This window comes from Carcharodon carcharias, chromosome 22 (genome assembly GCF_017639515.1).
Source record: "Carcharodon carcharias isolate sCarCar2 chromosome 22, sCarCar2.pri, whole genome shotgun sequence".
Lineage (NCBI taxonomy): Eukaryota > Metazoa > Chordata > Chondrichthyes > Lamniformes > Lamnidae > Carcharodon > Carcharodon carcharias.
In genome coordinates this window covers 7,853,224-7,869,797 of record NC_054488.1, presented here as the reverse complement: position 1 = coordinate 7,869,797, position 16,574 = coordinate 7,853,224, and the positions used below count along the sequence as shown (strand labels likewise).

At 43.0% G+C, this 16,574-nt stretch overlaps 1 protein-coding gene across 1 annotated transcript in view; it reads right to left on the bottom strand.

The window, feature by feature from the left end:
- LOC121293764 (heparan sulfate glucosamine 3-O-sulfotransferase 3A1-like) overlaps positions 1-15,929 on the bottom strand; it is a 151,675-nt gene extending 135,746 nt beyond the window's left edge. Inside the window, exon 1 of the mRNA XM_041217056.1 lies at positions 15,028-15,929. Within this exon, the coding sequence (XP_041072990.1) occupies positions 15,028-15,560 (533 nt within the window). The 5' untranslated portion in view covers positions 15,561-15,929. The remainder of the gene's footprint in view (positions 1-15,027) is intronic.
- Between the last annotated feature and the right edge of the window lie 645 nt (positions 15,930-16,574).

Below are 16,574 nucleotides of genomic sequence, written 5' to 3'. Positions count from 1 at the left end.
ATATTATGAATACATCTTCCTTGGCTGCCAATTCTTGGAGTGGGGCTTGAACCTGCAGCTTTTGACTCAGAGTTAGGAACACTAACCAATGTGCCACATGAACCCCTCTATCAAAAATTGTAATAAATTTTAGTATCAACTGCAGTGTATTTATAAGTAGCATACAGTTGGGGGTGGTGAGGAGAGGGGTGAAGGGAGTGGTAGTGTCACTAGGCTAGTATTCCAGAGACCCAGGATAATGCTTGGGGACCTGGGTTCAAATCCCACCACAGCAGAACGGTGGAATTTGGATTAAATAAAAATCTGGAATTAAAAGTCTGATGATGACATGGTCAATTGTTGTAAAAACTCTTCAGGTTCCCTACTGTCCTTTAAAGAAGGAAATCTGCCATCTTTACCTGGTCTGGCCTACATGTGACTCCAGATACACATCAATATAGTTGACATTTAACTGCCCTCTGCAATGGTAAGTAAACCACTCACTTATATCCAACTGCTATAGAGTCTATAAAGAATGAAACTGAATGAACTACTCAACTTAGGGACTGGAAACAACAATGGCAAACTCAGCCCTGTTGACCCTGCAAAGACCTTTCTACTAACATCTGGGGGCTTGTGCCAAAATTGGGAGAGCTGTCTCACAGGTTAGGCAAGCAACAGTCTGACATAGTCGTACTCACGGATTCATATCTTACATATAATGTCTCAGACACCACCAAGACCATCCCTGGGAATGTCCTGTCGCACTGGCAGGACACACCCAGCAGAGGTGGTGGCACAGTGGTATACAGTTGGGATGGAATTGCTTTGGGAGTCCTCAACTCGATTGCTGACCCCATGAAGTCTCATGGCACCAGGTCATACATGGGTAAGGAAGCCTCCTGCTGATTACCACATACCATCCCCCCTCGTCTGATGAATCAGTACTCCTCCATGTCGAACACCACTTGGAGGAAGCACTGAGGGTGGTATGGGTGCAGAATGTATTCTGAGTGGGGAACTTCAATGACTGAGCTGGCCAAGTCCTAAAGGACATAGCTGCTCGAATGGGTCTGCGGCAGGTGATGAGGGAACCAACAAGAGGGAAAAGCATACCTGACCTCATCCTCACCAACCTCCCTGCTGCAGATGGATCTGTCCATGACAGTATCGGTAGGAGTGACCATCGCACAGTCATTCTGGAGACGAAGTCCCATCTTCACATTAAGGATACCTTCCATCGTGCTGTGTGGCACTACCACTGTGCTAAATGGCATAGATTTAGAACAGATCTAGCAACTCAAGAATGGGAATCCATGAAACGCTGTGGGCCATCAGCAGCAGCAGAATTGTACTCGGACCACAATCTGTAACCTCATGACACAGCATAACCCCCACTCTGCCATTACCACCAAGCCAGGGGATCAGCCCTGGACCAATGAAGAGTGCAGGAGGGCATGCCAGGAGCAGCACCAGGCACACATAAAAATGAGATGTCAACCTGGTGAAGCTACAACACAGGACTACTTGCGTACCAAAGCATAAGCAGCAAGCGATAGACAGAGCTAATCGCATCCACAACAAATAGATTTGACCTAAGCTCTGCAGTCCTGCCACATCCAGTCGTGAATGGTGATGGACAATTAAACAGTTCATTGAAGGAGGAGGCTCCACAAATATCCCCATTCTCAATGACGGGGGATCCTAGCACATCAGCGCAAAAGATAAGATTAAAGTATTTGCAACAATCTTCAACCAGAAGTGCTGAATGGATGATCCACCTCAACCTCCTCTGGAGGTCCCCAGCTTCACAGATGCCAGTCTTCAGCCGATTCGATTCACTCCATGTAATGTCAAAAAATGGCTGGAGGCAATGGATACTGCCCTGACAATATTCCAGCAATAGTACTGAAGCCTTGTGCTCCAGAACTTGCTACATCCTTAGCTAACAGTGCTGTACAGCTACAACACTGGGATCTACCCAGCAATGAGAAAAATTGCCCAGGTATGTCTTGTACACAGAGAAAAGCAGAACAAATCTAACCTGGCCAATTGCCACCCCATCAGTCTCCTCTCCATCATCAGTAAAATGATGGAAGGAGTCATCAACAGTGCTAACATGCAGCACTTTGCTTAGCAATAATCTGACACTCAGTTTGGGTTCTGACAGGGTGACTCAGCTCCTGGTGAGGTGAGAGTGACTGCCCTTGACATCAAGGCTACATTTGACAGAGTGTGGCATCAAGGAGCCCTAGCAAAACTGGAGGCAATGGGAATCAGGAGGTAACTCTCTGCTGATTTGGAGCACAAACCTAGCACAAAGGAAGATGGTTGTGGTTGTTGGAGGTCAATCATCTCAGTTCCAGACATCATCACAGGAGTTCCTCAGGATACTGTCCTAGGCCCAACCATCTTCAGCTGCTTCATCAATGACCTTCCTTCCATCATAAGGTCAGAAGTGGAGATGTTGGCTGATGATTGCACAATGTTTAGCACCATTCATGACACCTCAGGTGCTGAAGAAGTCCATTTCCAAATGCAGCAAGACCTGCATAATATCCAGGCTTGGGCTGGCAAGTTGCAAGTAACATTCGCAACACACAAGTGTCAGGCAATGACCATCTCCAACAAGAGAGAGTCCAACCATCATCCTTTGACATTCAATGGCATTACCGTTGCTGAATCCCCCACTATCAACATCCTGGGGGGGATACCATTGACCAGACAGTGAACTGAACTAGCTAAAAAAAGACTGTGGCTACAAGAGCAGGTCAGAGGTTAGGAATCCTGTGGTAAGTAACTCACCTCCTGACTCCCCAAAGCCTGGCCACCATCTATAAAGCATAGGTCAGGAGCATGATGGAATACTTCCTGCTTGCCTGGATGAGTGCTGCTCCAACAACACTCAAGAAGCTTGACACCATCACAAGACAAAGCAGCCCACTTGATTGGCACCCCATCCACAAACATTCACCATCTGAAGATGCACTGCAGGAACTCACCAAGACGCCTTAGACAGCACCTTCCAAACCAACGACTGCTACCATCTAGAAGGACAAGGGCAGCAGACACGTGGGAATACTACCAACTGGAAGATCCCCTCCAAGCCACTCACCATCCTGACTTGGAAACATTTCACCGTTCCTTCACTGTCGTTGGGTCAAAATCCTGGAACACCATCCCTAACAGTACTGTGGGTGTACTTATACCATATGGACTGCAGCAGTTCAAGAAGGCAGCTCACCACCACCTTCTCAAGGGCAATTAGGGGTGGACAATAAATGCTAACCCAGAAAGTGACCCCCAGATCTCTTGAATGCATTTTTAAAAATCTGAAGTTATTTAAATCCCCAGCCCTTTAAAAATAAAAAAAAGCCTACAGCTGTCAGTTAACATAACAAAATGCAAAAAAAATGCCTCTCAAGTGTATTGATTGACAGGCCATCTTCTGCAGCTTAGAAAAAAAAAATTACCATCTGTTCCTACAATTTCAATACACTTCATTGTTGACATTTCCCTAGGCCTGTTATTACAGCTGAGCCCATTATGAATGCTTGGTTGAGTTTCAAAAGCTCCAAAAGCACTTATCTCAGCAAGGTGACTGAGTTCAGATTTAGATTGACAGTGTTATGAGGCTAGTAAAGGATTAGTTGTCTTTGATGTGGCTACTAAGTACAAGTTGGTTTGTTTTTATAACAGGTTGTCCACTTGTAGGCATTTAAACCTTTGAATAAGGGTCTATTTTTCAGTATTAAGTGTGTATAAGTGAGAGCTCTATTAGTTTATTAGAATTTTTTTCATCCCCTCATGACTCCTGAGGTCTGCCCATAGCAGATACTGGGTGAGTGGCTATGCAGGAGATATGGGGGTATAAGGTGGCATGGGAGTAGGTATGGTGTGAGGGGTGAGGGCTAAAGGGCCTAACAGCCTTTTATAAAACTGAACCAAAGTTTCAGAGAACTGAGGTGGGCCTCCTGACCAGCCTGCCTTGGCACTCACCCTCCTACGTGGCCACCTCTGAACTGTCTCCAGAGGTGGCAGACCCAAATCAATCATGCCCCCACTCCTAGTTCCTGCTCTCTCTCATGGAGCAGAAACTGCATGTGACAGGGCCCTTCATATTCAAGGTGGGTTTCCCAAGCTGGGAAGTTTTCCAACTCAAGCTAACCACCTCGATAGCAAAAAAATCCGGCCCTTAATATCTAAAGTTGTTTTTGTTCTGGTGCTCATTTAGGTCAGGTTGCAGGAGAATGAGGTCTATGAGACAGCTCCCCGTGTTTATATTACTAAATCTGGCAGCAAAACCAGTTATTCATGGCTCTACAGTTCTGCTGCCAGGATAAAAGAGCCAGATTTAGCAGTGTAAACTGAGGCAGCCAACTCACAGACATTGGTTTCCTTCAAAATCCAAACTGAACAAGCAACAAGCTAAAAGTGGCCTGACCCTGTTTTCAGGATTGTACTTCCAAAGGCACATAGATAAAAAAAAAATCACATGTAACAGATTTCTATACAGCAATACTTGTTTGAAGAAAGCCATACTAGACTGGCCTTTCAGCAATATTCTTCCCGCCTTTTTTTATATATATGTCTGTCCCATATCACCCTCCCCCAATCAATGAGCAGTATTGAAGTTGGCAAAACCCATGGGACTTTGTAAGGATCCAAAAAACGAGTGGGAAGAAGGTCAACTAGGCTTTTTAAGTATATGTATAACTGCAGCTAATAGCAACAGGGACACATATTGGTTTTTGAGTTGCCGAATTCAAATGTGAAAAAACAGCTTTCATTAAGTAAAAAGCAGAGCAGGTATTTGTACCTAGTGTGGCAACCAGAGGGCTAAATGGGGATCAGTTAGCTGGACATCTGGTTTGTGGCGCAGAGTGATGCCAATGGTGTGGGCTCGATTCCAATACCAGCTGAGCTCATCCCTTCTCAACCTCACCCCTTGTCTGAGATGTGGTGATCCTCAGGTTAAACTCAGCATCAGTTCATCATCTCTCCCTAGTGAGAGGGCAGCCTATGGTCCTTGAGGGATATGGCAACTTTCATTTCCAACATTTTAAAAACTGGTTGACATTTAACGCTGTAACCCAGTATATTTTAGTAACCGTCCAGTCACCTCAAATGTTGACTCCTGAAAGAGAATTCATTCTCCAGGTTCCAGTAATGTGGAGGAGAAATAAGCATTTGATTTTATGGAAGTTAATTTCTGGGTTAAAAATCTAATAGAACTAGCTTACATAGAGCTGTTGTGCAACTGCTTTGGGAGAGGTTGGAACTTAACCTTGTGAACATGAATGAATTAGAGGTGTGCTGCATTTAATAGTATTTTTGAAAAATATTTGAATGCAAAATGTCGTTCCTTTCACAGGCCATCACATTAATTAATACAGGTGCACATTAAATGTAAAAAGTAATATAAAAATTTTTGGACAGATTCAAAATGGAATATTCCTTTAAAAAATATTGGCCCAGCTTTTGCCGTGAGCAGCAAAGGAACGACTTTTGTCATTCACTTCGCCTCCAGTGGTGCAGAGACTATTATGAGCTTGTCGGTCGAGGTTTCCATTCTACCAGTGTCTGTTTGAAATCAGCGCCCTCTAAAGGGGATCTGCTGCACAGTGCGCAGGAAAGCCGATCAACAAATCAGATTAGCAAATCCTTACTGAGGCACGTAGACAGCAAAGTGGAAAGTGAAAAGCAGGAAAAATAAATTATATTTAAATAATCATACAGGCAGCAAAACAAAGACAGGGGACGTACTCAGGATTAAGAGAGAAATATTAACTTGAAAAACAGAATAGCTTAAAAAAAGGTAGCTCAATTTTTGATTTTGTAAAAACCTGAAATATTCATTTCACTCTGCTGGAATGAGATTCCACATTTGTAAAATTGCATTTCCAGGATCAGAGAGTATATATGAATTATTACATTGTAAAAAATTTCATTTAATCCTGATTCTACAAACAATTACTTTTCTATTTGTCTTTGGAGTTCAAACTGCAGACAATCAGCCCAGTTTCACATCATCACATTGACTTCTACACAGTTTTCACTGGTGAAGACTGCAGCAGCACAGAATGTGATGAAGCAGGATATTAGTGACAGCAACTTTCAGATTTCCTCATTTAACTGTGCAGGTGCAGGCTCTGAAATTCATGTCAGTTTTACCCTGTAATAAGGATGAGTGCAGACAGCCTGCCTTTATTAGCACATCAAATTCCAGTCCATTAATTTATTGTAAACTGTCAAGTAAAATTATCCTGTGTGTGCCGATATATTAATTATACCCCTGTAGCGATGCATTTCTGTTTATTTCGATGCTCATTGATATGTATATATTATATAAATGTATGCATGTCGCAGAAACAATATTGATGAAATGGAAAGGACAAGGCTAGGCAGTGAATAGCTTTCTTTTCATAGAGCCTAATTCACAGTGAATTTGAAAAAGGCTTGCTCTCAGTTTGGAGGGGCTGTACAAACAAGCTTCTTCTCTTTATTTGGATTTCAATTTAAGTTACAAATAGGCACATCTGGTTTGGCTGAATCAGAGCAGAAATAATTGTTTCTCTGAAATGAATCATATAAAGTGAAACAAGGTTACCACAAACCACACAGCTCTTTATATGCCCTTCTGTCTCTAAGTATGTGTATGCATAGTGCAGCTGGTGGAGCTTCACTATACTCTCAAGGTTTATTATAATATTTTCTGCTGGCAAAACAGTGGGATAATTGGGGACAGAACAGAGCCGCTGTGATCTTCCGGTCCCGCTGCAAGTCAATGGACTTCTGGCTGGGGCACTGCCTCACCAGCGGCGGGTCCCACCCGCAATGGGGCCGAAAAATCCTGACCCCTACCAGATGATGAACATGGTCAACTTCGCCACAAATGATGAGCAAGATAAGACAGAGTACAACACTGAGCCACATAAGGAAATATTAGGCCAGATAACCAAAATCTTGGTCAAAGAGGTAGGTTCTAAACAATGTCTAAAAGGAGGAAAACGAGGTAAAGAGGTGGAGAGGTTTAGGGAGGGAATTTCAGAGTTTGTGGCTTAGGCAACTGAAGGCACGACCAGCAATCGTGGTGGGATTAAAATCAGGAATGCACAAGAGGCCAGAGTTAGAGGAGCGGTGATACCTCAGAAAGTTATGGTGCTGAAGAAAATTAGAGAGATGGGGAGGGCCAAGGTCACGGAGGGATCCGAAAACAAGGATGAGAATTTTTAAATCAAGATGTTGTTTGACTGGGAGCCAGTAAGGTCAGAGACCACATGGGTGATAGGGGAACAGGACATGAGGTGAGTTAAAACACAAGCAGAAGAGTTTTGGATGACGTCAAGCTTATAGAGATTCGAAAGACCAGCCAGAAGTGATTTGGAATGGTCAAGCCTGGAGGTAATGAAACATGAATGAGGGTTTTGGTAGAGACAGCTGAGATAGAGGCGAAGTTGGGTGATGTTACAGAGATGGAAATAGGTGGTCTTAGTGATGGCACATATATGAGATCAGGACATCATCTCAGGGTTGAATGTGACACCAAGACTGACTTAGTTTTGAACTCCTGCCAGGGAGAGGGATAGAGTCAGGAGTTAGGGAACAAAGTTTGTAGTGGGGACATGGCTTTAGTCTTCCCAATGCTGAGAATCCGGGTATTTTTTTTCGTAGGAAGCAGGTGTCACTGGCAAGGCCAGCATTTGTTGCCCATCCCTATGAAATGATCATGCTGTATTGCAGAGGTGCACAAGACATGTGGCCTTTGCTACTGTGGTGCTGGGCTAGAAATGGGGCCTGTTTGCAGAGCAAACAGCCCAGTGTTCATTTAGTTAAAATGGGTGAGCTGCCTGGGAAGGATGACAGGTACCAACTAGAGCTCTGTTTCCAGATTCAAGCTCTTGATAATTGTTAGTTATCTGCCTGAAAATGGGTCAAAAAAAACATCTTTTTTTCCAAAGGGATAAAATTGGTCTTGGAATGTATCAGCAAATGGGTGATAGTGAATCAAAAGCCCATTTTACACCCTGTCCAATTTTCTTTTCCATTTGCATTTGTCCATTTTACACTATTGCTCAAGAACAATTTTGCCCCCATACTGTCCATATTGCCAATTTAAAATTACTATCATTCTTACACAGAAACTGACAGTACAAATAAACCTGAGTTTTCCTGTTATTGAAATCTTTTGAGAATGCAAGCAGCATTAAAAATAAAACACTGAATTTATTAAAATGTTAAAAGTACAAATTGTTGGCACTCAGAGTTAGTATTCCAGTACGTTGTGCCATGAAGCAGGAAGCATTATGAGTTTTACAACACAGAAGCCTCTCCATTACTTTCTCTCCTGAGCTCCACAAAGTGGTCCACCGAGAAGACTTCACCCCTATGAACCAAAATGTGGCCTTCTGAGCAAAGTAGCTCAGCATTATTCAACTGACAAACATGCTTATGACCTGTCTATGAGAAGGAGCTTTTGTAGATTGCTGCTGTGCATCTTGTAGATGGTGGTGGAGGCAGCGGATGTTGAAGGTGGTGGATGGAGTGCCAATCAAGCGGGTTGCTTTGTCCTGGATGGTGTCGAGCTTCTTGAGTGTTGTTGGAGGTGCACTCATCCAAGCAAGTGGAAAGTATTCCATCACACTCCTGACTTGTGCCTTGTAGATGGTGGACAGGCTTTGGGGAGCCAGGAGGTCAGTTACTTTCTGCAGAATTACCACCCTCTGACATGCTCTTGTAGCCACAGTATTTATATGGCTGGTCCAGTTCAGTTTCTGGTCAATGACAATATCCAGGATGTTAATAGTGAGGGATTTAGCCATGGTAATGCCATTGAATGTCAAGGGGAGATAGTTACATTCTCTCTTGTTGGAGGTGATCATTGCCCCCTTGTGTGCACAAAAATTACTTGTCACTTATAAGCCTAAGCCTGAATCTTGTCCAAATCTTGCTGCATATGGGCGTGGATTGCTTCAATATCTGAGGAGTCGCAAATGGTGGTGAACATTGCGCAATCATCAGCGAACATCCCCACTCCTGTCTTTATGATAGAAGAAAGGTAATTAATGAAGCAGCTGAAGATGGACATTATCCTGAGGAACTCCTGAAGTGATGGCCTGGAATTGAGATGACTGACCTCCACAACCATCTTCCTTTATGCTAGGTGTGACTCCATATCTAGTGGAGAGTATTCCCCCTGATTCCCGTTGACTCTAGTTTTGTGAGGGGTCCTTGATACCACATTCAGTCAAATACTGCCTTGATGTTAAGGGCAGTTATTCTCAACTCACTTCTTGAGTCCAGCTCTTTTATCCATGTTTGGACTAAGGCTGCAATGATGTCAAGAGCTGAGCATCAGTGAGCTGGTTATTGCTGTCACTTGAAAGCACTGTTGGCAACCCCTTCCATCAGTTTGCTGAAGATTAAGAGTAGGCTGATGGGGGAGTAATGGCTGGATTGGATTTGTCCTGCATTTTGTGGACAGGACATGCTTGGGCAGTTTTCCACATTGCTGGGTAGATGCCAGTGTTGTAGTTGTACTGGAATAGCTTGGTTAAGGATGCAGCTAGTTCTGGAGAACAAGCCTTCAGTACTATTGCTGGAATGTTGTCAGGACCTTGCAGTATTCAAAACGTTCAGCCATTTCTTGATATCATGTGGACTGATTTGAATTGACTGAAGACTGACATCTGTGATGCTGGGAACCTTTGGAGGAAGCCAAGATGGATCATCCACTTGGCACTTCTGACTGAAGATGGTTGCAAATGCTTCAGCCTTCTTTTTTGCACTGATGTTCTGGATTCCCCCACCATTGAGAAAGGGAATATTTGTGAAGCTTCCTCCTCCAGTTACTTGTTTAATTGTCCACCGCCATTCACGACTGGATATGGTAGGACTGCAGAGCTTAGATCTGATCCGTTGTTTGTGGTATCACTTAGCTCTGTAAATGCACTATGTCAGTTTGCCAACAGGGTGGAGATACTGGAAGCTCCTGTTCAAGGGAGGGAAGATAAGATCAATCCAAGATGCTCTTGTACAACTCTTAATGACTGACTTAAGAACACCATTGGCAAGCATTTGATCACGTGTTTCATAGGCATTCTCCTTGTTTGGGGAACAGGTTGAAGTGCAGGGAAACCCAACAAGCAGAAGCAAATTACCTATCACTTTAAAATGGAAAAATAAAACTGAAGCGTAATTTATATTGACCAGATAATGGCAGGAGATCACTTTACAGATAGAATTAGGGAAGACATTAGCCCTTAATACTACTGGCTAGGTTGTTTTGGATATAAGACAGTTAGGAGAAAGACTTTAAAGACTAATTTCACAGAGCTACCTAGACGTCTGAGCTGTGGCTAGATTGTGATAGATTAAATCACCACAATTTGCAAGGAGTAAATGTTGATGGAAAAGCATGATAACTGGAAAATCTGTGGTCAGGATGTTTGCACTCTGTGTGAATTTTTTAACGGAGACAACAATGGATTTTCCAATTGTGTTGTACATGGGAAGTCAACACCAAGCGTAGTCTTCAGTGAATCAGGCAATGGATAATTGAATCAGAATGTGCAGCTGGTTTTCAATCCCTATTATAAAGTCACACATTTGTCCTTAATTATATAATTAATTATTATTAATTATAGTTACATCAAAAAGCTTATAGCAATTTACAAAGTAGCAAAGTAGATTTGTTGGAACATACAGCACAGGCTAAGGAACAAAGGTGCATAAAGCTGAGGGGGTACAGTACCACTTCTATGACAAATTTATATCATCAGTTATCAGTGCAAATGTTCCTAGGAATTTATAATGAAAAATGTTGATGCAGGGTATGACACCAGAAAGTGACATTTTATAGACAGAAAGTGTGTGGAGATATAATACTTTAATAATATTACAGAAAAGATATTTTCAAAAACATTGAATTACAGCACAAAAGGAGGCCATTCAATCAAGCCTTTCAAAAAGTTGTCCAATTATTCCCACTCCCCCGCACTTTCACTACAGTTCTACTCCTTTTCAAGAATTTATTCAATTACCTTTTGTAAGTTATTATTGAATCTGCTTCCGCCATTCTTTCAGGCAATGCAGAACATCGTCATTTGTTACATTAAAATCTTCTCATTTCTCTTCTAGTTATTTTGCCATTCACTTTACATATCGGTCCTTTGGTTCCCAACCCTCCTGTGAGTGTCTCTTACAATAAGTTGTCTATTCTTGACAACCCAACTCCAGCTTAGATTCATGCTAATAATTTGAGTATTGCATCAAATAAAACTGTCTTAGAAGGCTAAATGTGCACAGCATTTTATTAAATAAGTGAAAGCAATGGCAATGATGTAACAAGCATGGGACCTAATTTATATTCCATATTCACTAGTTATATACCCAAGTGGGTCACTCTTGCTTCTTTTTCTTTCATCAATCTCTTGCTTAAATCAAATTCACCAAGAGCTATGCTAACCTACTCCTTGAACAGAAACCTTTTGGTTGAGGTGTTCATTTTGTATGTGCAAGTTGCAAACATCAAAGCTCACAGTCACTGACTCAGTTCTGTGTAAAACCTATTACCTGGCTCCCTAAAAGGGCTGCAGCATTTAAAAAAAAAACATACAGCTCTGGAAGTGAGATCGTATTTAATAATGATGTAATTTTTTTTTAACTTCTGATTTTATTCTATCAGCAGCAAATTCATTTAATTTCAACATTGGAGAACTATTCCAAAGAATATTAGTAATTCAAAACTAATGAGTTAATTGAATTAAAACTGAAAAATAATGGTAACTATGGTTTGATTTGAAGCTTGGAGAGAGAAAGGTTCTGTCAGCTAATTTCCTGGTTGTTCAGTAAAATTCTTTTGACAAGAATAATGTAAGCTCTTGGGCTTGAATCAGAGTTCCCACACTTGCAACTGTAAATCCTGTCTAGCAATTTTATGAACTCCTATTAGCTTGAAAATGAAATGGTGAAGGGCTATTTCTTTCACTCTCCTGACACATAATCCTTACTGGTAGAATGATAATATATTTTACGTTTGAGGCAGAGGGAATTTATGAGATTCTTCAGCAAGCTCCTACCAAAATCTATACTGAAGTCCAAGTTTCAGTTCTGGAAAGAAAAGGAAGGAAATGGCATGAAAGAGATAAAAAGACTATTTGTATTTCAAGCCTTTCAGACTTTTATCTAGTGCTCTGTCTCTTAGTCCAACCACTTCATTAAACTGAATGCAGACCTTACAAAGTACAAGGGTTTGTTTTTTAATTCATGTTTGGGAACCCGACTCCCAGGTAATCCCTGTGTTTCATCTGCATCACTCACATGAAGCTATCTTCAAATACAAAAGCCCTCAATGGGTGGGGGACGAGGTCAGTACCCAATAAGTGGTGCCAAGCACTACCAGGGGGCAGGATACAATCAACAAAGGCAGATGGGAGCCATAGGGGAGCCTGCCACTGTCCTGCAGAAAGAGGTCAGGACATTGCAGGACCAGCAGCTTCACTGCACAGAGAAATGACCAAATGGACAACTGAAAGGCCATTTTGGCCCAATCCAGGATAAAAACTACTAGTGGTTAAAATTTTTCATTATTGATAAAATGATTTGCATCCCTCCTGCATTGAGCCCCGACAGCTGTGCCCTAATGTGCAGCAGATTGTTCGGGTTCAGTGATTTACAAATTGAAAATCGCCCTCTGGCCCTTCCCAGCCCATTAACAAGCTCTTCAAGCCCCTTAACACACCATTCATTGGAGCGAGCAGGTTCATGACATCACCCCCCTCCCCCCCACCCCACAATGATCTTGACACATTCTGTCCCCTACCCTCACTTTGAAAATTCCAGAGTGTCCCAGAGGTGATGTGGCATTGACATCTGGTCCGAGAATGCTTTGTTTCCAAGCACACCAGCTCCCATTCTCGACCCCACAAGCGATTGAAAATACTGGCTCAAATCTTAGAATAAGAATTAACTTTGAGTAGATTCAAGCATGGTGCCTCACTTAATAAAATGCATGAACAAAGTCAATTTTTCAGAGGTGGTCAGGCTTAAATTTACTCATAATTTGTGTCCATGTACATATATTTCTATTGGTGACTCCTTGGTTTAATCTGGATATATGGCTCCACATCATGGAAAACCTCTCAAAAAGCAGTTATGTCAAACATCAAAACCTGTCAGTAATATTTGATCCATATTTTTCTGGGGGGGAATGGGCATTTGCAACACAGGTTAATAAAGAAAGTATCAAGATATATTATTTCTTTTAAATATCAAAATTAGCAATGACTTTTAATAAGTATCTAAAAAGGTACCATGCATAATAAATTATCCACATCCATAAAGAATATATTTGGGCACCAACAGGTTAATAAAATGTTAATTTCACAAGGATATTCATAGGGATTAAGAACCAGATGTGGCAAATTAAACCCATGCAGGACACCACTTAAATTTGTTTGCTGCTATATGTATGCAAATCACGAGTAATCTTGAACTCTTCACCTTGATTTATTAAAATGAAGTAATTTTCACCACGGTCATATGGATACACTTTCCATATTATGACCAAAGGCATTTAGATGGTGAGTTTCCATTAAAGCATTTCATTTTTTCAATTAACTATTTGTCAGGGCTTTTGGTCAAATAATTTGTGCTGATGACAACATCAATCCTGTGTGTTGAAGGAATTGAGAAGCTGAATATTGGCAGGACCTGAATTGACTTTAAAATGCAATCATCGACTGGGAAACCTTCAGACGTGATGTAAGAATTCAGATTGAGCAGTAACTCCCTCATGTCCAGTTCTTTTGATAAGAAACCGTTCCTTCCCACCGCCTGACCTAATATAACCACTCGTAACGGTTGAATCTGTAAAAATCCCGCCGTTCTACTTTAAAAACAAGTGAACCAAACGGCTGGAGTTTACTGTTAAGCTTCTCTTTTGTGATGCTTTGAAAGTTAAAGGTGCTGGAAGTTGTCTACTGGAGACAGAAACTGTATAAAACACTATTAACAATCACTGCTGTTACTCGGAAGGGGATTCCAGAACACTAACCTATTCGCCTCTTTCTCCTCCCACTAGCCTGTGTAAATTAACAGAAAAGTACGGTGTCAGAAATGAAATGAAAGGAAGATTCACACCTTCTAAATTAGCTGCATTCACGTTATACATATGAACACATTCAAGCCATTCGCAAACTTTTATTTATAAAAAAAAAATCACGTGAAAGATAACCAGAGAGGGAGAGGCTATACAGCCTCCGGTGGCCTTGTAGAACTGAAGTGCAGTGTTAAACCCGAGTCTTACAGTGAAAACATCATAAGAGTTTCAGCAGGATGATGACATATACCCTTATAACTATTAAAACTCTGCAAACCAGCCACTAAGTCTGAGGTAAAGGAAGCGTGTCTGTTAAACGCTACTGAAATAATATAGTTGAGGATTCAGTACAAGTGTTTGGAATGAGGGGTGCTGTGAGGGTGGGAAGTATAAACCCGTGTCTACCCAGTGATTTAGCTAGCAGTTTTAGCTTTTACGGATCAGTGGGAATGTTTTCAATAAATTCTGTCATAGCAATCTGATTCTTTTCCCACACCCAGGTCTTACTGGTCCAAGAATCACAAATGAGTACATACTTACTAAAAGTTGGCACTAAACACGCCGCTGAGGTGACATTACTGAAGAGGAATAACCCTGTACATTAGGAAATTATTTTTCATGCACGAAGGTTTTGGTGCAAAGGCAGTGAAAAGGTGAAAAAATGTATTGAGCAACAATTACAACTAAATTGTGCCGCCCAAGTGTAATTAAACATTGTGCAGCGACAAACATTATTGCATAGGAAATGCCGAATCTCCATGTGCATTGCAGCAGTGTGTCTGTGTGCATGTTGTAGTTTAAGTTTATAAACACATTCTTTACTCTGGGAGATAATTGCTCACGAATGTTTAGCAGGAACTTCGAATCAACAAGTGACTGTTTATGATAAACTAGTCTGTGTGTACGTGTTGTGTCTGCTCTGGTGTGAGAGGCTCAAGATCCTTTACCTGTACCAACGCAGTCCCTCGTCGTAGTGTCGGTCGAAGAAATGCGGCTCTGCGCCCACGGCCCGGACGTCGGGATGGACCCGGACAAATTCGAGAAGGGCCCGGGTGCCCCCCTTCTTCACCCCGATGATGATGGCTTGCGGGAGCTTCCTCACTCCGTCGCCGCTGAAGCTCAGGGTGCTGGGCGGATTCCCCGCCGAGGATCCACCGGTCCCCCCTCGCGGGTTGAGGTTGAAGGACTGGAACTGCAGCCTCAGGTCTCGGAAGTACTTTTCGGAGAGCTCGCCCGTCCAGTAGCCCCGCACCTGAAGCTTGTGCAGGAGTCTCTTTCTGCGGAGCGCCTGCCAGCCCTCCAGTCCTGCGGCCAGGTGGCTGCCTTCTGCGGAGTTACGGAGAGGGCTGGGCATTGTGTGGCAGAGATCCGACAGATAATACAACAAGTACAGGGACATCAGCAGCACACACAACATGACCACAATTTTCCGGTAGACCTTCGTGGACAGAGCTTCCGAAAAGACTGTGCTATGTGCCATAACGTGTAACAGTCCCCGGCACAAGAGAAGGCCATACTAGGCAGCAGCCATGTATCAGCTTAAAAGAAATATTTTTATTGGTGTTGTGTGTGATCCTTTCATGTGTTTGGTTAAACCTGATTTGGGAATTAAATTGGATGCCACTCGCTGCCCCAGTTTTTTTTTTGGTTTGGTCTTATATCCTCCTAGTTTTACGGCTCCAATCTTCAGCTGCCCGCCACTCATTTACTTTCTGATGCATTTTTTTTCACTCAGTTCATTCTGTGCTGTCACGGCGCATTACCCGCCGCTTTGATTCATCCCCACATCCAGCCAGTTACATCCAGACAAATGTAGCAAAGTTCCCCTCTGTGTGTGTCTGTGTGTGTGTGTGTGTGTCTGAGAGTGAGTGACAAATCACCCTGGCCAATCCAAACCACTCTCCGGCTCTCCTCCAATGGGAAGGCAGGTTTAACCTCCCGCCCTATCACAGCGCAGAAGGGGGAGGGAGGGGGCGGGACCTCGCCTTGAAATTGCCCCGAGTGGCGCGGCAGTGCCGGGAAGTGAGTGAATGGAGGTGGTCCGCTCCCTCCCACTTTCCCTCTCTCTCTCTCCCCCACTCTCTCTCTCTTTCCCCCTCTCTCCCTCCCTCTCTCTCGTTCCCTCTCTCCCTCTCTCTCCCTCTATCTTTCCCTCTCTCCCTCTCTCTCTGTCTCCCTCCCTCTCTCCCCGTCTCTCTCTCCCTCCCTCTCCCTCCCTCTCCCCCCACCCCCACCTCTCCCTCCCTTCCTCTCTCGCTGCTGGGACCAGCTCCAAGTCCCATTCACCCGGTCAGCCACTTGCCTCTTGCAGTGCCCACGGGCAGGTTTCCCAAGCGGAAACAGGTTGTACAAAGTGAAACAGTGCTCCAGCTGTAACACTGGGAGGGAGGGAAGGGAAGGGGGGAAACAAGCCGATGAAATGGTTGGGGATTTAACTGGAAGGCTCTGTGCCTTTTACTGGATGTGTGGGAGCCCTTTCACCCCTATAGCTCTG